This window comes from Zonotrichia albicollis, chromosome 32 (assembly GCF_047830755.1).
Source record: "Zonotrichia albicollis isolate bZonAlb1 chromosome 32, bZonAlb1.hap1, whole genome shotgun sequence".
Taxonomy (NCBI): Eukaryota; Metazoa; Chordata; class Aves; order Passeriformes; family Passerellidae; genus Zonotrichia; species Zonotrichia albicollis.
The window spans coordinates 2,662,976-2,686,521 of NC_133850.1; the positions used below are offsets into that span (position 1 = coordinate 2,662,976).

The window sequence follows — 23,546 nt, forward strand, 5'->3', positions numbered from 1 at the left end:
AAAACCACAGAAAACAAGAGCTCCTGGAGGGCCCCCTTGGTGTTAAGCACAGGCAACTCCAGAACTCACAGAAACAGGGAAAAAATATGGAAAATATGGAAAAAAACCCATGGAAAATATGAGAAAAAACTCCATGGAAAATATGGAAAAAACATGGAAAATCACAGAAAACACGAGCTCCTGGAGGGCCCCCTTGGTGTTGAGCACCGACACCTCCAGCACTGGGGAAAAAACAGGGAAAAAAACATGGAAAATATGGAAAAAACCCCATGGAAAATATGGGAAAAAACCCATGGAAAATATGGAAAAAACTCCATGGAAAATATGGAAAAAAACCCATGGAAAATATGGAAAAAATATGGAAAAAACCCCATGGAAAATATGGAAAAAACCCCATGAAAAAACCATGGAAAATATGAAAAAAACATGGAAAATCACAGAAAACACGAGCTCCTGGAGAGGCCCCTCGGTGTTGAGCACCAACACCTCCAGCACTGGGGAAAAAACAGGGAAAAAAACATGGAAAATATGGGAAAAAACCCACGGAAAATATGGAAAAAAAACTCAATGGAAAATATGGAAAAAACATAGGAAATATGGAAAAACACCCATGGAAAATATGGAAAGAACATGGAAAAAAACATGGAAAATATGGAAAAAACCCCATAGAAAGTATGGAAAGAACATGGAAAACATTGAAAAGACATGGAAAACTCCACGGAAAATAACTGGGGATTGGGATTGGGAAATCGGGATTTTGGATTTTGGATTGGGAATTTGGGATTTGAGAATTTGGGATTGGGAATTTGGGATTTGGTATTAAGCTTGGGAATAGGGATTGGATTGGAACATTGGGATATTGGGACATTGTCATTGGGATATTGGGACATTGGGTCATTGGCATTGGGATATTGGGCTATTGGCATATTGGGATATTGGCATTGGGATATTGGGACATTGGGATATTGGGATATTGGGACATTGGCATTGGGATATTGGGACACTAGGACATTTGGATATTGGGATATTGGCATTGGGATATTGGGACATTGGGACATTGGGACATTGGGATATTGACATTGGGATATTGGGATATTGGGATATTGGTATATTAGGATATTGGGACATTGGGATATTGGGACATTGGGATATTGGGATATTGGGACATTGGGATATTGGTATATTAGGATATTGGGACATTGGGATATTGGGACATTGGCATTGGGACATTGGCATTGGGACATTGGGACATTGGGACACTGGGATATTGGGACATTGGGATATTGGGACATTGGCATTGGGACATTGAGATATTGGGACATTGGGATATTGGGATATTGGGACATTGGGACATTGGGACATTGGGACATTGGGATATTAGGATATTGGGACATTGGGACATTGGGACATTGGCATTGGGATATTGGGACATTGGGACATTGGGATATTGGGACATTGGCATTGGGATATTGGGACATTGGGATATTGGGATATTGGGACATTGGGATATTGGGACATTGGGACATTGGGACATTGGGATATTGGGATATTGGGATATTGGGATATTGAGATATTGGGACATTGGCATTGGGATATTGGGACATTGGGACATTGGGACATTGGGATATTGGGATATTGACATTGGGATATTGGGACATTGGGATATTTGGATATTGGGACACTAGGACATTTGGATATTGATATTGGCATTGGGATATTGGTATATTGGCATTGGGATATTGGGATATTGGGACATTGGGATATTGGGACATTGGGACGTTGGGACATTGGGATATTGGGGTCTCTTATGGACCCCAGGCACTGCAAGGCAGGGACAGGACAGGCAGGAGGAGCCCGTGGGGACCCCAGGAAGGGGTTTGGGGTTTGGGGGTCCCCACGGGCTCACCCAGGTTCTGCCGGGCGGCCAGGAAGCGCGCGGGCTCCTTGACGTTGTCGGCGAGCAGGAAGGCGCCCTCCTCGAGCACGTCCAGCAGCATGGTGGCCGTGTGCGCCTGCTCCGAGCCGTTCATGTCCCGCCACGACTCCAGCGCCTCCGGGCGCAGCAGGTTATCCACGGCCTCCACCACGGCCTGCGGGGCGAATGGGGTGGGTGGGGCTGGGACACGCCCGGGGACACACCCAGGGACACGCCTGGGGACATGCCCAGGGACACGCCCGGGGACACGCCCGGGGACACACCCAGGGACATGCCCAGGGACACGGCCGGGGACACACCTAGGGAAACACCCAGGGACACACCCACCCCTCACGGCCTCCACCACGGCCTGCGGGGCGAATGGGGTGGGTGGGCTGGGACACACCCAGGGACACGCCCAGAGACAGACCCAACCCCCACTTCCTCCACCACGGCCTGCAGGATGAATGGGGTGGGTGGGAATGGGACACGCCCAGGGACACACCCAAGGATATACCCAAGGACACACCCAGGGAAACACCCAGGGACACACCCACCCCTCATGGCCTCCACCACAGCCTGCGGGATGGGCAGGTTGGGTGGGAATGGGACACACCCAGGGCCATACCCAGGGACACACCCAGGGACACACCCACCCCTCACGGCCTCCACCACGGCCTGCGGGATGAATGGGGTGGGTGGGGCTGGGACACACCCAGGGACACGCCCATGGACACACCCAGGGACATGCCTGGGGACACGCCCAGGGACATACCCAGGGAAACACCCAGGGACACACCCAGGGACACACCCAGGGACACGCCCAGAGACAGACCCAACCCCCACTTCCTCCACCACGGCCTGCAGGATGAATGGGGTGGGTGGGCTGGGACACGCCCAGGGAAACGCCCAGGGACACGCCCACCCCTCACGGCCTCCACCATGGCCTGTGGGATGGGCGGGGTGGGTGGGAATGGGACACACCCAGGGACCCGCCCAGGGACACACCCAAACTCTACAGCCTTCTGGACAGACAGGGTGGGGCAGGGTTGGGACACGCCCAAGGCACATGCCCAAGGGACACACCCAGAGTCACACCCAACTCCCACAGCCTGCGGGACGGGTGGGGCTGGGACACACATGGGAACACGCCCAAGGGACAGGCCCATAGAGACACACCCAGGGGCCACACCCAAATGACACACCCACAAGGACACTGCCAAAGGGACACGCCCAAATGCCACGTCCAACCAGGACGTGCTCCGCCCACTGACACCCATCCCTCAGGTCTCCAGCATTGTCCTGGGTGTGGCCGTGTCCAACCCCAGGGACACGCCCACCCGGTCAGACCAACCACACCCATTGGACACACCTATGGGGCACGCCCACCTGGTCAGACCCCGCCCATGGGACATGCCCACCCAGACTGACCACACCCATGGGACACACCCACACAATCAGACCATTCCCGTGGGACACACCCACCCAATCTGACCACACCAAGGACATGCCAACACTAACAACACCCATGGGACACGCCCTCACAGGCCACGCCCATGGGACATGCCCACACAGACCACGCCCATGGGACACGCCCACCCAGGCAGACCCTGCCAATGGGACACACCCACACAATCAGACCAGGCCCACGGGACACACCCACCCACACAGACCACGCCCACTGGACAAGTCTTTGCAGGCTCCACCCATCCTCTCCAAGCCCCACCCAGCACAAAACCTCCCTAAACCCCCAGACCCCGCCCATGCTGACCACACCCATCTTCCAAAGCTCTGCTCATCTAAGCTCACCCCAAGCCACGCCCATGCAGACTCCACCCCCTGAATAAGCCCCACCCACCAACACAGGCCTCATCCACTTCATGGCCCAGTCCTTGACACACCCACGCATTCAAGCCCCACCCACAGCCCCAACAGCCCTGCCCACCACACCCCACCCACACAAGCCCCTCCCATTGCACATGGCCACGCCCTCGTAGGCCACGCCCCTCACCTTGATGTAATCCTTGCAGGTTCGCTCCCGCTTGTGCATCTGCAGGGGAAATAAAGGGGGGAGAGGTCACCCAGGTGAGGGGGTGGGACCCCAAAACCTGCACTGGAGGCACCCCAAAATCCACAACAGGATCCTCCCGAAATCCGGGAAGTAACCCCAAAATCTGGGGCAGAACAATCCCAAAATTTGGGGCAGAACAATCCCAAAATTTGGGGCAGAACAACTCCAAAATCTGGGGCAGAACAACCCCAAAATCTGGGAAGAACAACTCCAAAATCTGGGGCAGAACAACCCCAACATTTGGTGCAGAACAACCCCAAAATCTGGGGTAGAACAACCCCAAAATCTGGGGTTGAACAACCCCAAAATCTGGGCAGAACAACTCCAAAATCTGGGGCAGAACAACCCCAACATTTGGGGCAGGATCCCTGAATGTGGGGCAGGAGAAGGGGCCTGGCACAGTGACCTCAAAACCTGGGCAGGAGCACCCCAAAATTCGGGTCAGGGCGTGTTTGGTCTCTAGAAAAGGAGCCCCTCAACATTTGGGCTGGGACAACCCCGAAATTCAGGGCAGAACCCCAAAAATTGGCCAAGAATCTCAAAAACAGGGTTCAGGCTCTGGAGCAGGGGAACCCAAAAATTGGGGCACAGGTTCCCCCTTGGCCACCCCACCCCTCAACAGGGTCACCCCAAATTCGGGATTTTGGGGTCCCACCTTGTCCTCGTTCTTTCTGTAACTCTTCTTCATTTGGTGCTCAAAGCCCTCAAACATTTTTTTTAATAAAAAAATTTCCATAACATCATCAGAACAAAAATTTCTGTCTCTAAATAAACTAAGAAAAACCTTTTAAAAATAATAAACTAACTAAAATTTTAAATTTTCTTTCTTTACATTATCAGTAAAAAAAAAAAATTTAAAACTTTGATTTTTTTTCTAATTATTATTACTCTTTCTCTTAATCACTATTAATAAATTTTTCTTTATACCATTTGAAAGTTTTAACACTACTTTACCTTTTCCTAAACCTCCCTCACAACAAAAAATATATACTAATAATTAGCTAGTAGTAGCAGTAGTAATAATAATAGTAATAGTAGTAATAGTAATAGTAATAGTAATAATAATAATAATAATAATAATAATAATAATAATAACAACAACAACAACAACAATAATAATAAATTATATTAAAAGTAAATATCACTATAATGACACTACATTGTATTATATATTATATATTATATAATATATATTATATATTATATAATATATATTATATATTATATATTATATATTATATATTATATATTATATATTATAGATTATAGATTATAGATTATAGATTATATATTAATATTATATAAAATACATCATATATTATATTATGCAAAATATTTTAGATTTTATATTATATAATGGTTGTGTATATTAATATATAATATATCCTGTATAATATAATGCATATTAAATAATAATACAAATACTAACAATTTAGTACTTAATACTAATAATAAATACTAATAATTTAAATAATAAAAACTAACAATTAACCAACACTAAACCCACCACACTCATTAACACATTACCCAAGAAACCCTAAAAATTTCCAAAATCTCTAATTAAAAATTAAAAACCCAAACCCACTCTGGGCTCCCACCTTGCTGCAGTTTCTCTGTGCTCAGAGCCCCTTGATCTCAGTCCCGTGTATCCCCTCTCAGTCCCACCTGTTTCCCCTCAGTCTCCCTTTGGGCTGAACCCAAATCAGGGTTTTGGGGTCCCACCTGCTCCCCAGCGATCTGAACCTCAAATCTGGGTTTTGGGGTTCCACCTTGCCATAGACTTTACCCCTTGAGCTGCACATCCAGGACGTGCCCCCACCATGTCCTCTGCCCATTCCCCCGCCCTCCCTTTGGCCTGAACCCCAAATTTGTGTTTTGGGGTCGCACCTTGTTGCAGTTTTTCCCCACTGACTCCCTCTTGAGCGGGTGCAGCGCCTGCAGCTGCACACCCAGACTGTGCTACCGTGCCCCCATCGCTCCTGCCTGCCCCCTACCCATTCTCTGCCCTCCCGTCGGCCTGAACCTCAAATCCGAGTTTTGGGGTCGAATTTTGTTGTTTTTCCCCCAGACTCCCTCACAAGCGGGCGCAGCGCCTGCAGATGTACATCCAGGATGTGACACCGCTGTGTCCCCACAGTCCCCTGCCCATCCCCTGTCCCCCCAGCACTCTGAACCCCAAATCTGGGTTTTGGGTCCCACCTCGTTGCAGTTTCCCCGCAGACTCCCTCTCAAGTGGGTGCAGCGCGCCTGCAGCTGCACACTCAGGACACACCAGTGCTGTGTCCCCACTGTCCCCTGCCTGTCCCCTGCCCCCTCAGTTGTCCAAACCCAAATCCGAGTTTTGGGGTCACCCTTGTTGTAGTTCTTGCCCGCAGACTCCCTCTCGAGGGGTCACAGCGCCTGCAGCTGCACACCCAGGATGTGCCATCACCGTATCCCCATTGCTCCTGCCTGTCCTCTGTACACCCTTTATTCCAAACTCCAAATTTGTGTTTTTGGGTTGCACCTTGTTGTAGTTTTTCCTCGCAGACTCCCTCTCCAGTGGGCGCAGCGCCTGCAGCTGCGCGTCCAGGATGTGACATCGCCGTGTCCCCACTGTCCCCTGCCCATCCCCTTTGGTCCAAACCCCAAATTTGTGTTTTGGGGTCCCTACCTTGTTATCATTTTTCCTGGCAGACTCCTTCTCGAGCGGTCTCAGCGCCTGCAGCTGCACGTCCAGGATGTGACACCGCCGTGTCCCCACTGTCCCCTGCCTGTCCCCTGCCCCCTCCCAGCAGTCTGAACCCCAAATTTGATTTATGGCCTCACCTTGTATAATTTTTCCCTGCTGATTCCCTCTCCAGCGGCCTCAGCGCCTGCAGCTGCGCGTCCAGGATGTCCAGGAGCTGCTCCAGCAGCCGCACGGCCGAGCTGACGTCCCCGGCGAACACGGGCCCGCGCGTGTGCCGCGCCAGCTCCCCCGCGATGGACGCCGCGTTCTCCCCGCTCTTGATCTGCGGCAACCGAGGCTCAGGGGGTCCCCAATGTCCCCCGGGGGGTGTGGGGGGCACCCACGGGTCAGGGAGCCCCTCAGACCCCCGGTATCCCGCAAGATGCCCCAAACTTGCTGGGGGATATCGGGGAGCCCCTCAAGAGCTGCGTGTGCCCTCATACCCCTGGAACCCCCTGGAGGATATCAGGGACCCCCAGACCCTCTGTAACCCCCTGGGGGATATCGGGGACCCCAGACCCCCTGTAACCCCCTGAGGGATATCGAGGACCCCCACACCCTCTGTAACCCCTGGAGGATATCGGGGACCCCCACACCCTCTGTAACCCCCTGGGGGATATCGGGGACTCCCAGACCCCCTGCAACCCCCTGGGGATATCGGGACCCCCAGACCCCTGTAACCCCCTGGAGGATATCGGGGACCCCCACACCCTCTGTAACCCCCTGGGGGATATCGGGGACCCCCTGACCCCATGTAACCCTCTGGGGGACCCCTGACCCGTGGATGCACCCCCAAACCCCCCAGGGGGATATCAGGGAGACCCCAGACCCTCTGGAACCCCCCCAACCCACTCCAGATCCCCCAAACTCCACGGGGGCCATCGGGGACCCCCCTGACCCATGGGTGTCCCCCCAAACCCCTGTGGGACATCCTTAGAGGGGATCGCCATTTCTGGGGGTCCCAGTTTTTGGGGATTTCTGCCTAGCGGTGTCCCTGTTTCTGGGGGGTCTCAGTTTTGTGGGATATCCGTTTAGGGGTGTCCTCTTTGGGCAGTGCCATTTTAGGGTATTCTTGTTTAGGGGTGTCCCCGTTTCTGGGGTCCCATTTTGGGGGATCCCTGTTCAGGGGTCCCCCCTTTGTCTGGGCCCGTTTTTGGGGTGCCCCGGTACCTTCTGTGCCACCTGTTGACCCCAGGGGCTGGTGCAGTTGCTCAGGTCGGGCCCGCGGGGGTTCCACACCCCCAGCCCCAGCAGGCACTGGAAGGAGGCGATGCCTGGGGGGCACAGGGGGCTCAGGGGGGCTCAGGGGGCTCAGGGGGACCCCACATCTCCCCTGGCTCTCCCAGTGCCCCCTCCCCACCCCACAGAATCCCCACCCCCAAGATCCCCAGAAAGCCCCCAAAAAAACCCCCAAAATCCCCCATAGCCCCCAGTTCCCCCACAGCCTGCAGGACCTCCCAGGACTCCACAGACCCCCAAAACCCCCCAGACCCCATCCAGTCCCTCCCAATCCCCCCATTCCCCCAATCCCCCCCCAATCTCCCATTCCCCTCATTCCCCCCAAACCCCCATTCCCCCCCATTCCATCCAATCCCCCCCACTCCCCCATTTCCCCAGTCCCCCCATTCCCCCAATCCCTCCCAATCCCCCCATTCCCCAAACCCCCATTCCCCCCCATTCCCCAGTTTCCCCCATTCCCCCATTCCCCAATCCCCCCAATTCCCCCAATCCCCCCATTCCCCCATTCCCCCCAATCCCTCCCACTCCCCCCATTCCCCTCATTCCCCCAAACCCCCATTCCCCCCATTCCCCAGTTTCCCCCATTCCCCCCATTCCTCCATTCCCCCCAATCCCCCCATTCCCCCAGTCCCCCCGCTCACCTCGGGTCCCCTTGGGGCAGGGTCTCTCCACCAGCGCTCCCTGTTGTGCCGCGGGCCATTGCACCCTGCGCACCTCCCGCGCCTCGCACAGCCGCCCCCCCGCCCCGGGCCCCCCCCCGGGCCCGCCCCCTGTTCCCCCCGGCCCCGCCCCCGCCCCGGGCCCCGCCCCCGAGCCCCCCCCGGGCCCCCCCGGCGGGCGGCGGGAGGGGGGAGGGGCGGGGGGAGCCCCCCCGGGGCCGCTGTTGGGGGGTCCCGGGGACCCCCCCGGGGTGGCGGCGCTGTGGGCGGGGCCCGGGGGGGGGTCCCGGGGGGGGCCCGGGCCGGGGGGTGAGGGGGGGGCCCCGGCGGGCGGTGGGGGAGGGGAACGGGGGGGCGGCGGAGCTGGGGGGCGCCGTGGGGCGCGGGGGGGCCGCGCTGGGCGGCTCCGTGGTCACCGCACCTGGGGGGGGAGAGAAAATGGGGAGGGGGTTCAGGGTCTGGGGGACCCCCCCGAACCCCCCAAGGAGGCCCCATGGCGGGGGGAGGGGCCGATGGACCCCCCAGGAATTGGGGCACAGCGGGAACCCCCAAAACCAACCTGGAGGGGCCTCCGAGTGTTGGGGGTCCCCCCAAAGTGACCCCGGACCCCCCCAGGGCTGCGATGTCCCCCCCAAAAATGAACTGGGGCACCCCCAGAGTGAACGGGGACCCCCAGGGCTCCACCCCCCCCCCCCCCCCGCATTTCAGGGACCCCCAAAACCCCAAAAACCCCAAAAACCCCAAAAACCTAAACCCAGCCCCTCGGGGCACCCCCACAGTGCCCGGGGCTGCACCCCAAAGTTCACCTGGACCCCCCAAAGTGAACTGGGGCACCCCCAAAGTGAACTGGGGTTCAGCCCCAAATCAAACCAGGACCCCAGGGCTCCCCCAAAACTAAACCGGGACCCCCAAGGCTCCCCCAAAAAATAAATCAGGACCCCCAGGGTTCTCCCCAAATTAAACCGGGACCCCCAGGGCTCCCCTCAGAGCAAACTGGGACCCTCAATGTTCCCACCAAATTAAACCAGGACCCCCAGGGCTCCCCCAAAAAATAATCAGGACCCCCAGGGTTCTCCCCAGATTAAACCGGGACCCCCAGGGCTCTCCCAAAATAAATTGGGACCCCCAGGGCTCCTCTCACAAATCAAACCAGGATACCCAGGGCTCCCCCTACAGCAAACCGGGACCCCCAGGGCTCCCCCAAAAATAAACCAGGACCTCCAATGCCCACCCCTCACAGCAAACCGGGACCCCCAGGGCTCCCCCAAAAATAAACCAGGACCTCCAATGCCCACCCCTCACAGCAAACCGGGACCCCCAGGGCTCCCCCAAAAATAAACCAGGACCTCCAACGCCCACCCCTCACAGCAAACCGGGACCCCTAGGGCTCCCCCTGGCCCCGGGCACTCCCCCCACGGCATCTCCGCACCTCTCTCGCAGCTCCCCGGCCGCACCCCAAACCTTCCCCACCCCAGATCCCGGTACCCCCACCCCAAATCCCCCCTGCCCGCTGACCGTCGCCGTCGAGGGGCGCGAAGTCGAGGCCGTAGCGCAGCAGGAAGTGGTTGTTCCACACGTACAGCTGGTTGTCGCGGGGGTTGTAGCCCACCGAGGCCACGAACTGGTACGGGTTGGGGAAGGGCAGCGCCAGCGCCGAGCCGCGCCCGCGCCGCGTGTCGAAGGCGTAGACCAGGGCGTTGCCCAGGTGCTCCGTGTCGTCGTCCAGGTAAACGCTGCGCACCACGTAGAGCACCCCGCAGGCCATGAAGGCGTCCGAGGCCGCCCGCTTGGCGTAGCCCGTCTCCCAGGTGCCCTCCAGGCGCAGCGTGTAGGGGTTCAGCTGGCTCACCACCAGGCGCCCGCCGTTGCCCTCGGTGGCGTAGATGACCCAGAGCCCCTCCTCGTCCACGGCCAGGTCGATGTCGGTCTTGCCGCCCCAGCGATAGGGCGACGTGTCGTGATAGTTGGCGGCGCCCACCACGGTCTCGCCGCTCTTGATGCGGGTGCGCAGGTCGTACTTGACGATGCTGCGGGTGCGCTCCTTGTTGTAGAACACGGCGCCGTCGTACACCACGAAGCCGGTGCCGTCGGCGCGGTGCGGGAGCCGGTGCGTGGCCGCGGGCCGGGCGCCCACCAGGTCGGCCCAGGACGCGTACTCGGTGAGCGTGTCCGTGCGGTACGGCACCCACGGCAGCACGTAGAGCCGGTCCCCCGACTGCAGCGGGTCCCGGCACCAGCCGCCCGCCTGGTGCGGCGACTCGTGCGTGGACAGCGCCGGACCCACGCGCTGGGGGACGCCCGGGCAGACGAAAACTGCGGGAGGGACACGGGGAGGGACGGGGGGATGGACAGAGGGACACGGGGAGGGACGGGGGGACAGACAGGGGGACATGGGGAGGGACGGGGTGGAATGGACAGGGGGACACGGGGAGGGACGGGGGGACAGGGGGGACAGACAGAGGGACACGGGGAGGGACGGGGAGGGATGGACAGGGGGACACGGGGAAGGACGGGGAAGGATGGACAGAGGGACACGGGGAGGGACGGGGAGGGATGGACAGGGGGACACGGGGAGGGACGGGGGACGGACAGGGGGACACAGGGAGGGACAGACAGGGGGACACGGGGGAAAACGGGGAGAGACATGGAAAGGGACATGGCGACACAGGGAGACACGGGGAGGGGGGGAGGGACGGACAGACGGACGGACGGGGGGAAACGGGGAGGGACAGGGGGACGTGGGAAGGGACATGGGACACAAAGGGACACGGGGAGGGACAGGGGAACACGAGGGGACAGGGGGAGGGACAGGGGAACACAAGGGGACACGGGGAGGGAGGGAGGGACATGGGGACACGGAGAGGGTGGGACAGACAGAGGGACACGGGGAGGTACAGACAGGGAGATACGAGGAGGGACAGAGGGACACGGGGAGGGACACAGGAAGGGACAGACGGGGGGACACGGGTGGTTTGTGGGACAGGCAGCGGGCCATGGAGAGGGATGAGGGACACGGGAGGGGTGGGGACAGAGGATGGATGGACACGGGGACAGACACACGGACACAGGGATGGAGGAGGGACAGGGGAACGGGCACGGGGACAGACACGGGGAGGGAGGGAGGGGGGACAGGAGGACGGGGATGGGGACAGACACACGGACACGGAGATGGATGGATGGGGGGACAGACACAGGGACGGAACGACAGACACGGACAGACGGGGGACACGGGTGGATGGCGGTCACAGGGACACACCGGGACACAGGGGACAGATGGATGGATGGAAGAGGGGACAGACACGGGGACACGGGGATGGACACAGGGGACAGGGGACAGACGGACACGGTGACAGGCGTGGAGGCACACAGGGACACGGGAGGGGACAGACATGAGGACATGGGGGACAGAGGGACAGCGAGGGGTTGGCAATGGAGGCGGTGGCAATAGCGAGGTGGCAGTGAGGGGACAGAAGGAGGATGGGGACACGGGGAGAACAGGAGGGGACACGGGGAGGGGGACAGGGGAGGGGACAGACGGACCAGAGGACACGGGGGGCAATGGGGGACAGAGGGACAATGGGGGGGTGGCAATGGGGGGGTGGCAATGGGGGGGTGGCAATGGGGGGGTGTCAGTGAGGGGACAGAGGGGGATGGGGACACGGGAGGGGACACGGGAGGGGACACGGGGAGGGGACAGACATGGGGACACGGGGGGCAATGGGGGGACAGAGGGGGATGGGGACGCGGGAGGGGACACGGGGATGGGGACACAGCGAGAAGAGGAGAGAAAAGAGAAGCGTTCCATCAGCGACTGGGGGGTCCCACGGGGGGGGCTGGGGGGGACCCCAACCCCGGGGGGGTTTTGGGGACCGGGGGAGGGAGCGGGACACGGGGGGGGGAGGGGGGAAGGGGGGGGTCCCTTATCGGGGGAGGGGACAGAGGGGAGGGGACAGAATGGGGGGGAGGGATGGGTGGGGACACCCCGACTGTCCCCGGCAATGGCGACAAGGGGGGCCGAGCCCCCCCCGCCAACCCGGGACCCCTTTAATGGGGGGGTCACCCTGAGGGGGGCGGGGCAGCTCTGCTTGGGGGAGGAGCCCTAAAACGGGAGGGGCTCAAATCGGGGGGGGCCCTAAATGTGGGCGCTCTAAATGGGGGGGGCCCTAAATGGGGGGGCTCCTCCCCTCCCCCCCCGGGCCCACAGCCAGGGACGATCGAGCGCGACCGAAACACGGGGGGGGTTGGGGGGGGGGGGCTCGGGGGGGTCCCCCCGGTGCTGGAGGGGGTTTGGGGGGACCCCCCCGGTTTTGGGGGGCTGGGGGGGTTTGGGGGTCGCGCGTGGTCCCGGTGTCCGCTGGCGCTGCAGAGAGGCTGGGGGAGAGAAACGGGGGGGTTAGAGCTGCGGGAGAGAACGGGGACACGGGGGGGGACACGGGGAGGGGACACGGGGGGACCCCCAGAGCAGAGACCCCGCCCCAAAATCCCAAACCCCGCCCCCAAAGCCCCGCCCCCACGGGGTCTCTGCGCGGGGGGGGATGGGGGGATGGGGCCCCCCTGGGGGCGGGGCCAGGCTGGGACCCCCCCAGTGCCATCCTGGCCACGCCCCCTCAGCCTGGCCCCGCCCCCCGCCCGGGGCGCGGCACGAGGGGGAGGGGCCGGGACAGACACGCGTGTACGGGGCGGCACAGGTGTGACACAGGTGTGAGCAGGTGTGCAAATATGTGTGCTGGTGTGTACAGGTGTGAGCTCAGGTGTGAGCATACAGGTGTGCACAGATGTGAGCACAGGTGTGCAAAGCTGAGCGCAGGTGTGACACAGGTGTGTGCAAATATGTGAGCACTGGTGTGAGCACACAAGTGTGAGCACAGGTGTGACACAGGTGTGAGCACAGAGGTGTAAGCACACAGGTGTGCACAGGTGTGAGTACGGGTGTGAACAGGTGTGCACAGGTGTGAGCACAGGTGTGCAAATATGTGAGCACAGGTGTGCACAGGTGTGTGCACAAGTGTGAGCGTAGATGTGTACAGGTGTGCACACGTGTGTGCATAGGTGAGCACAGGTGTGCAAAGCTGTGAAAAGCTGAGCACAGGTGCGCACACAGGTGTGAGAACAGCTCTGTGCACAGGTGTGCGCAGATGAGCACAGGTGTGTTCACGTGTGCACATGTGAACAGGTGTGAGCACACCTCCCTCCCTTCTAGGGGTGCACACACCTGAGCAGCCACACACACCTGTGCACACCTGTGCAGCCACACACACACCTGTGTGAGCCCATTTGCACACGCATGTGGGCACGTGTTCACCTGGCTGTGCATTTGCACAGTGGGTTGGGAGGGTGCGTGCACAAGTGTGAGCGGGTGTGAGCCCAGGTGTGTGTGCAGGTGTGTGTGCAAGTAGTCACAGGTGTGAGCACAGGTTTGAGCACAGGTGTGAGCACAGGTGTGTGTGCAGGTGGTCACAGGTGTGAGCACAGGTGTGAGCACAGGTGTGTGCCCAAGTGTGCTCAGGTGTGTGCAGATGTTTTCAGGCAGCAGCACATTTGCACACTCAGGTGTGCGAGAGCTGCCACACCTGCATCACTCTGTGTTCACACCTCTGGCCGTTACCTGTGCAAGCTCACACGTGCATGTCACTGTCACACCGGCCCAGGTGTGTGTCACTGTATCCCTGTCACACCTTCCTGAGTGTTTGTGCTCACACAGGTGTGTCTCCTTGTCACACCTGCCCAGGTGTGTGTCACTGTCACACCTGCCCAGGTGTGTGTCATTGATACACCTGCCCAGGGGTGTGTCACTGTCACACCTGGCCAGGTGTGTGTCCCTGTGTGTCCCTGTCACACCTGCCCAGGTGTGTGTCATTGTTACACCTGCCCAGGTGCGTGTGCTGTCCCACCTGTGCCCCGTCGCACACGCGTGTGCAGGGGGCCGCGGGGGCTGCGTGTGCAGGGGGCACACCTGGACGTGCAGCTGGATCCAGGTGTGCATGGGCACCTGTGAGCATGGGCACCAGGTGTGCACAGTCCCAGATGTGCCCAGGTGTGCACAGCTCAGGTGAGCCCAGGTGTGACCATCTGGGTGAGCCCATCCAGGTGTGCACATCCAGGTGTGCACAGGATCCAGGTGAGCCCATCCAGGTGTGCACAGGTGTGCCCATGGATCCAGGTGTGCACACGGGTCCAGCTGTGCCCGGGGTCCAGGTGAGCCCATCCAGCTATGCCCATCCAGGTGTGCACAAGGACCCAGGTGTGCCCATCCAGGTGTGCACAGCCCAGGCGTGCACACGGATCCAGGTGTGCCCAGGTGAGCCCATCCAGGTGAGCTCAGGTGTGCACAAGGACCCAGGTGTGCCCAGGATCCAGCTGTGCCCATCAAGATGTGCCCATCCAGGTGCACCCAGGATCCAGGTGTGCCCAGGTGTGCACAACCCAGGTATGCACAAGGATCCAGCTGCGCGCATCCAGGTGAGCAAACGGATCCAGGTGTGCCCAGGTGCGCACACGGATCCAGCTGTGCCCAGGATCCAGCTGTGCCCACAGATCCAGCTGTGCCCAGGTGAGCCCATCCAGGTGCACACAGATCCAGCTGTGCCCGGGATCCAGCTGTGCCCATCCAGGTGCACACACGGATCCAGCTGTGCCCATCCAGGTGCCCACAGATCCAGCTGTGCCCATCCAGGTGCGCACACGGATCCAGCTGTGTCCAGATGTGCCGCCCGGCCGTGCCGCAGCCCCCCCCTTTCCCCGGGGTTTTTTTGGGGTTTTCGGGGGTCCCCGGGAGGGTGGGGGAGGGGAGACTCACAGGCTCGGGGGGGCCCCGCGGTCCGGGGGGGCGTGGCCGGGCCCTGCGGGAGGAGGAGGAGGAGAGAGACACGTTAGGCCCCGCCCCCCGCTCCGGCACCTGTGGGAAGAAGCCGCGGCCCCGCCCCCGGCCCCGCCCCCTCCTGCCCGCAGGCCCCGCCCTGCCCCGGCCACGCCCTCCCCGGTCACCGCCCCGCCCATCCCCCCCCCCGCCTTCCCGCACGGACGGACAGACGGACACGGGGGCGACGCCCTGGCTGTGACCCCGGAGTGACCCCGGAGTGACCTCTGAGTGACCCCTGAGTGACCCTGAGTGACCCCTGAGTTACCCCTGAATGACCCCAAACTGACCCTGAGTGACCCCTGAGTGACTCTGAACTTACCCTGAGTGACCCCAACTGACCCCAATTATCCCAAATTACCCAAACTGCCCCAAACTGACCCTGAGTGTCTTTGGCTGACCCCAACTGACCCTGAGTGACCCAAACTGCCCCAAACTGACCCCAACTGACCCTGAGTGACCAAACTGACCCCAACTGACCCCAATTGACCTTTACTGACCCCAAATGACCCAAACTGACCCACGGCTGCACACCAACCCAAAACTGACCCCAAACTGACCCAAATGGACCCTGAGTGACCTCAGCTGACCTTGGCTGACCCCAACTGACCCTGACTACCCCAAACTGCCCCAAACTGACCCCTGAGTGACCCCAACTGACCCCAACTATCTCAAATGACCCAAACTGGCCCTCACTGATCTGCAGCTGCACCCCGACCCCAAACTGACCCTGACTGACCCTGACTGACCCCTGAGTGACCCTGACTGACCCAAACTGACCCCAACTGACCTTTGCTGACCCCAGCACTGCCCTGGCCCCCCCGAGCTGTCCCTCGGGATTATTTTGGAGGATTATTTTTGGGGTTATTTATTTTTGGGTTTAATTTTGGGGTTTATTTTGGGGGAGCTCTTTGATTTGGGGGGGGTTCAGAGGGACCGGGGGGTCCCAGGGCTGCCCCTCCCCCCCCCATTTGGGGGGTGACCTGAGGGGGGGGCGGGGCCCCCCCCGAATTTGGGGGGGGGGTGGGGACACCTCGGGGGGTCCCCAAGGTTTGGGGGTCCTGGGGGAGCTCGGGGCACTTTGGGGGGTCCTGGGGACCCCCGCGGGGATGGGGGGGATCTGGGGGTCCCCCAAATTAATGAGAGTTAATTACAGGGGGGGGGGGGCAATGACCTCCCCCCGTGTGTTGGGGACCTGGGGGGGGGGAAGGGGGGAGGGGAGGAGGGGAAATTGGGGGAGGATTTGGGGGTTCAGGGTCAGGGGATGGGGAGGGGGAGTGGGAGGAATTTGGGGGGGCCAGAGGGGGGGGGCAGAGGGATTTCAGGGTGGGGGGGGTCAGGATTTGGGGTGGGGAGGGGATTGGGGGAGGGGCAGGATTTGGGGTGCGGGGTCAGCGGGGGCGGTCTGGATTTGGGTCACTCTGGAGGGGGGGAGGGGTTTGGGGTGCAGGAACAAGGGGGGGCAGGGGGGGTCTGGGAGGGGTTTGGGGGTTCAGGGGTGGGGGGTGGGGTTGGGGGCGGGGTTTGGGATGAGTTGGGGGGCGCGGGAAGTTTTAGGGGGCTCTGGGTGGGGATCAGGAGGGCTTGGGGGGTTCAGGAGAGTTTTGGGGGGTCGGGGAGGGGTCGGGAAGGTTTGGGGGGTCGAGGGGGGGGTCGGGATGGGGTTTGGGGGTCGAGGGGGGGGTCGGGATGGGGTTTGGGGGTCAGGAGGGTTTGGGGGTTTCGGGGGGGCCGGAGCGGGGGGTCCGTGTTACCTTTTTGTTCCACTTCTATTTTTAGCACCGGAAGAAAAGGCGGGAGAGAGCGGGGGGGGGGAGGGAGGGGCGGGGTGCGGGGTGGGGAGGGGTGCGGGGGGGGAGGGGCGGGGTCACACGGGCGGGGGGGAGGGGAGGGGGAGGGCAGGGGGGGGAGGGGCGAGAGAGGAGACAAAGAGAAGAGAGATTAAACGGCTCCGGCCCCCCCAGCCCGGGGGGACCCCGAAACCCCCCGGGAACCCGAACCCTGCGGGGGGAGCGGGACCCACACACGGACACGGGATGGACACACGGACACATGGACACGGGATGGACACACGGACACACGGACACGGGGATGGACACACGGACACGGGGATGGACGCACGGACACGGGATGGACACACGGACACACGGACACGGGGATGGACACACGGACAAGGGATGGACACATGGACACGGGGATGGACACACAGACACGGGATGGACACACGGGCATGGAACGGACAGATGGACACAGGGATGTGGATGGACACACGGACATGGGATGGACATGGGGATGGACACATGGACAGACGGACAGGATGGACACACAGACACAGGGATGGACACAGACAGATGGACACATGGACACAGATGGACATGGGATGGACACACAGACACGGGATGGACACACGGACACAGGGATGGACACACAGACAGATGGACACATGGACACAGGATGGACACACGGACACAGGATGGACACATGGACAGATGGACCCACGGACAGATGGACATGGGATGGACAGAGGGATATGGGACAGACAAGGGGATGGATACGAGGATGGACACACAGACACAAGGATGGACACAGGGATGGACAGATGGACATGGGACAGACACATGAACACAGGATGGACATCGGGATGGACACATGGACACAAAGATGGACATGGGATGGACAGATGGGCACAGGACGGACACACGGACAAATGGACATGGGATGGACGGACAGACACAAGATGGACACGTGGACACGGGATAGACATGGGGATGGACACACGGACACGGGGATGGACAGAGGAACAAGGGGGACGTGGAGGGATGGAGGGATGGACACACGGCAGGAGGGACTGACGGACGGAAGGGGTGGATGGACAGATGGACATCAGGATGGGCAGGAGGACGGACAGAGGGACGGCAAAGAGCGGGACAGAGGGACAGAGGGACAGAGGAACAGAGGGACAGAGGGGCGGAAATGGGGAAAAGTCAATGGGAGGGGAGGATGCACAGAGGGAACCGTGGAGGGACAGACGGACGGACACGGAAAGGGGGGATGGGGACGGCCTGGGTGGGGAAGATGGACAGAGGTGATGGATGGACAGATGGACACGGGGACAGACAGACGGACACAGGCAGAGACGGACACAGGGACAGATGGACACGGGGATAGACACGGGGGCAGACAGATGGACAGATGGACAGATGGACAGACGGACACACGGGGGGTCGCAGGGCTCCCCTCCCCCGCTCTCCTGCCCCCCCGCCCCTCCCCCCGCCCTGCAGAGAGAGACGGCGATGGGGGAGGGGCGCGGGGGGGGCGGGGCTCCAGCGGCTCCTGCAAAGGAAAGAGGCGGCCCCGCCCCTCCCCCACCCCGGATGGACACGCCCCCCGAGCGGCAGGGACCGAGTGTGAGTGTGAGTGTGTGTGAGTGAGTGTGAGTGTGCACTGAGTGTGAGAGTGAGTGTGAGTGGGCACTGAGTGTGAGTGTGTGAGTGTGCACTGAGTGTGAGAGTGTGTGTGAGTGGGCACTGAGTGTGAGTGTGTGAGTGTGCACTGAGTGTGAGAGTGTGTGTGTGTGTTTGTGAGTGTGAGTGTGTGAGTGTGCACTGAGTGTGAGTGTGTTTGTGAGTGTGAGTGTGTGTGTGTGAGAGAGTGAGAGAGTGAGTGTGAGTGTGAGTGGGCACTGAGTGTGAGTGTGTGTGTGCACTGAGTGTGAGTGGGCACTGAGTGTGAGTGTGTGTGTGTGAGTGTGCCCTGACTGTGCTCTGAGTGTTCCTGCTGTGTGATCAATGTGTGCCTGGTGTGTAATTAGCGTGTACTTGATGAGTAATTAGTGTGTGTTAATGTGCCCAGGTGTGCCCAGGTGTGTCCCTCGCTTTGCTCTCACACCAGGTGTGTGTTTCACGCGCTCAGGTGTGCACCTGGAGTGTTCTCACCCTCACCATTGGCCCAGGTGAGTTTAACGCACGCCGCCCTGCACACCAGGTGTGCCTTGAGCGTGCAAGGTGTGCACTCAGGGTGTCCTTAGCATGCTCAGGTGTGCACAGAGCGCTCTCAGGTGTGTCCAGTGTGTGCTTAGCGTGCACAGGTGTGTCCAGGTGTTGATTGTGTCCTTGGCACACCCTCAGTGTGTTCAGGGACGCTCAACCCACGCCAGGTGTGCACTGGCACACACAGGTGTGTGACTGCCCCACCCTGCACACCAGGTGTGCATTGGCCTGTGCAGGTGTGAGCTGGGTGTGTCCTGAGCGTGCCCAGGTGTGTTTAACCCACACCAGGTGTGCATTGGCCTGTGCAGGTGTGAGCTGGGTGTGTCCTGAGCGTGCCCAGGTGTGTTTAACCCACACCAGGTGTGCATTGGCCTGTGCAGGTGTGAGCTGGGTGTGTCCTGAGTATGCCCAGGTGTGTTTAACCCATGCTGGGTATGCCCTGAGTGTGCCCAGGTGTGTTCACCTGGCCATGTGTGTTTACCCACCCCAGGTGTATTTACCTACCCAGATGTGTTTTCCTGACCAGCTGTGTTTATTTATCCAGATGCGTTTATCTGCCCCAGGTCTGATAATCTGCCCCAGGTGAATTTACCTGCCCAGCTCTGTTTATTTATCCAGGCATGTTTATCTGCCCCAGCTGTGTTTACCTGTCCAGGTGTGTTTACCCACCCCAGGTGTGTTTAACGCGCTCCCTCTGTGGTTTTGGGGCATTTTGGGCGCGGTTTTTGGGTGGTTTTGCTGTGGTTTTGGCCATGTTTTTGGTGTGGTTTTGCTGTGGATTTTGTGTGTTTATGCCATGGTTTTTGCCGTGGTTTCAGCCATATTTTTGGTGCTGTTTTGCCGTGATTTTGGTGTGGTTTTGCATGTTTTTGCCATGGTTTTGGTGTGGTTTTTGCGTGGTTTTGGTCTGGTTTTGGTGTGGTTTTTGCATGGTTATGCTATGGTTTTTGCATGGTTTTGCTTGTTTTGGGTGTTGTTTTGCCGTGGTTTTTGCGTGTTCCTGCCATGATTTTGGTGTAATTTCACCAAAATTTCATTGGGTTTTGGTGAATTTTTGGTGTGGGTTTTGCCATGGTTTTTGCTATGGTTTTGGCCATGTTTTTGGTGTTGTTTTGCCATGGTTTTGCATGTTCCTGCCATGGTTTTTGCATGGTTTCATCATGTTTTTGCCATTGTTTTCATTGGTTTTTGCGTGTTCCTGTCCTGTTCCTGCCATGTTTTTCCTGTGGTTTTGCCACAGTCTTTATGTGGATTTTGAGTGATTTTTGCTGTGTTTTTCACATGTTCCTGCCGTGTTCCTCCCATGTTTTTACCGTGGTTTTTGCATGGTTTTGGCCTTGTTTTTAGTATGTCTTTGCTATGTTTTTCGTGTGTTCCTGCTGTGTTCCTGCCATGTTTTTGCTGTGTTTTTCACGTATTCCTGCCCTTTTCCTGCCCTGTTTTTGCCGTGTTTTTTGCATGGTTTTGGCCATGTTTTTGCCTTGCCCCTGCTGTGGTTTTGCTGTAGTTTTGCCAGGTTTTTTGCATGTTTTTTGCCATGCTTTGGGTGTGTTTTTGCCATGTTTTTTGCATGTTTTTTGCCGTGTTTTTGGTGTGGTTTTGCTGTGTTCCTGCTGTGGTTTTGCTGTGTTTTTTGCATGTTTTTTGCCATGTTTTTGCTGTGTTTTTTGCATGGTTCTGGCCATGTTTTTTGCCGTGTTTTTGGTGTGTTTTTGCTGTGTCCATGCCGTGTTCTGCCATGTTTTTTGCCATGTTTTTGTTGTGGTTTTGCCGTGTTTTTTGCCATGGTTTTGTTGTGTTTCTGCTGTGTCCATGCCGTGTTCTGGCTGTGTTTTTGCATGTATTTTGCTGTGGTTTTGGTGTGTTTATGCCGTGTTCCTGCTGTGTTTTTGCTGTGGTTTTTGCATGTTTTTTGCCATGTTTTTGGTATGTTTTGGGTGTGTTTTTTGCATGGTTCTGGCCATGTTTTGGGTGTGTTTTTGTCGTGTTTTTGCCGCGTCCCTGCCGTGCCCGTGCCGTGTCCCCGTGCCCGTGCCGTGTCCCGGGGCCGTGTCCGGCCCTGTCCGGCCACTCCCTCGGGCGGCTCCGGTGGCGGCTGCAAAGCAAAATGGGGGAGGGGCCGGGGGGGTTCTGGGGGTCCCGCGACGGCGCCTGGGGAGAGATGGGGTCACCCCAAAACCCCCCGGGACCCCCAGGTCACACAGAGCCCCCCGGGGCTGGGGGTCACAGCACCTGCACCGGGGGGTCACAGCCCGGCCTGGGGGACAAACGCGACACGGGGGGGACCCAGGGGGGCACAACCTCCCCCACACACACCTGGGGGCTCCATGAGACCCCCCCAGTCCCTACCCCAAAGGTGCCCCCAGGGCTGGGGGCTGGGGTCCTGGGGGGCTGTGGGGTCCCTGTGGGGCTCCATGGGGCTCCGTGGGTGCTGTGGGGTAGGACAGGGGGGCATTGTGGGATCCCTGTGGGGCCCCTTGGGTGCTATGGGGTAGGACAGGGGGGCATTGTGGGATCCCTGTGGGGTCCCTTGGGTGCTGTGGGGCAGAACTCCCCAGGTGCACCTCTGGGTGCTGTGGGGCTGTGGGGGCACTGTGGGGCAGAGCTGTGGGGCAGGGTCTATAGAGCAGGGCTGTGGGCACAGCTGTGGGACTGAACAGGGTTATGGGGCAGAGCTGTGGGGCAGAGCCATGGGACAGAGCCATTGGGGCACGGTTATGGGCCAGGGCTATGGGGCAGAGCTGTGGGGCAGCAATCCCTGTGGGGGACCAATGGCACCTCCAGGTACTTATAGGTGCCAGGACTGGGGGTGCTGTGGGGCAGGACAGCGCAGAGCTGTGGGGCAGAGCTATGGGGCAAAATGGGATCTATGGGGCAGCGCTCGCTGTAGGGCACGCAGTCGTACTGCACCTCCAGGTATTTGTAGGTGCCCGGGCAGGGGGTGGCTCCGGGAAGCTGTGGGGGCCGGGCTATGGGGCAGGATGGGTTCTATGGGGCAGGGCAGGATCCATGGGGCAGGTCTGTGGGGCAGCACTCACTGTAGGGCACGCAGTTGTACTGCACCTCCAGGTATTTGTAGGGGCTGGCACAGGGGTGGCTCTGGGGAGCTGTGGGGCCGGGCTATGGGGCAGGATGGGACCTGTGGTGCAGGATGGGATCTATGGGGCAGAGCTGTGGGTCCGGATCCGTGGGGCAGCACTCACTGTAGGGCACACAGTCGCACTGCACCTCCAGGTATTTGTAGGGGCTGGGGTGGCTCTGGGGAGCTGAGGGTCAGGATCTATGGGCAGGACGGGATCTATGGGGCAGGACGGGATCTATGGGGCAGGGCTATGGGGCAGGATCTGTGGGGCAGCACTCACTGTAGGGCACGCAGTCGTACTGCACCTCCAGGTATTTGTAGGTGCCCGGGCAGGGGTCGGGGAAGGCGTCGGAGCCGGCGACCACAACGCACTGAGTGCGGTTATTGCACCTGGGGACACGGGGACACGTCAGGGACACGGCAGGGACACGGCAGGGACAGGGGGGACATGGCAGGGACAGGGGGGACATGGCAGGGACAGGGCAGGGACACGGGACACAGGGACACGGCAGGGACACGGGGACAAAGGACACTTCAGGGACAGAGGACATGGGGACATGGGAGGAAATAGCAGGGACACAAGGACACAGCAGGGACGGGGGGACACGGGGACACGTCACGGACAGGGACATGGGGACATGTGAGGGACAGGGGACATGGGGACATGGGAGGACATAGCAGGGACACGAGGACACAGCAGGGACAGGGCAGGGACAGGGCAGGGACATGGGGACATGTCACAGACACAGGGGGACACATCAGGGACACAGAGGGACATGGCACACTGGGGGACAGTGGGGGGACACAGGGGGACATGAGGGAACAGCAGGGGACAGCAGGGGGGACACAGGGGGACACAGGACATGAGGAGATATGGGTGGGACACAGGACACAAAGGGACACAGAGACATTGGGGGACACAGGGAGACAGCAGGGACACAGGGGGACAGCGGACCTGAGGGGACATGGGGACAGTGAGGGGACATGGAGACACAGAGGATGTCGAGTGGGGACATGGGGACAGG

At 59.6% G+C, this 23,546-nt stretch overlaps 1 protein-coding gene across 1 annotated transcript in view; it reads right to left on the minus strand.

The window, feature by feature from the left end:
* The window catches only part of LOC141725991 (adhesion G protein-coupled receptor L1-like), a 50,895-nt gene that overhangs the window by 22,167 nt on the left and 5,182 nt on the right, over window positions 1-23,546 (minus strand). Inside the window, 10 exon segments of the mRNA XM_074530156.1 lie at window positions 1,907-2,090; window positions 3,927-3,965; window positions 6,640-6,687; window positions 6,842-6,979; window positions 7,867-7,970; window positions 8,577-8,871; window positions 8,873-9,015; window positions 10,110-10,907; window positions 17,205-17,219; window positions 22,802-22,911. Coding sequence (XP_074386257.1) covers window positions 1,907-2,090; window positions 3,927-3,965; window positions 6,640-6,687; window positions 6,842-6,979; window positions 7,867-7,970; window positions 8,577-8,871; window positions 8,873-9,015; window positions 10,110-10,907; window positions 17,205-17,219; window positions 22,802-22,911 — 1,874 coding nt within the window.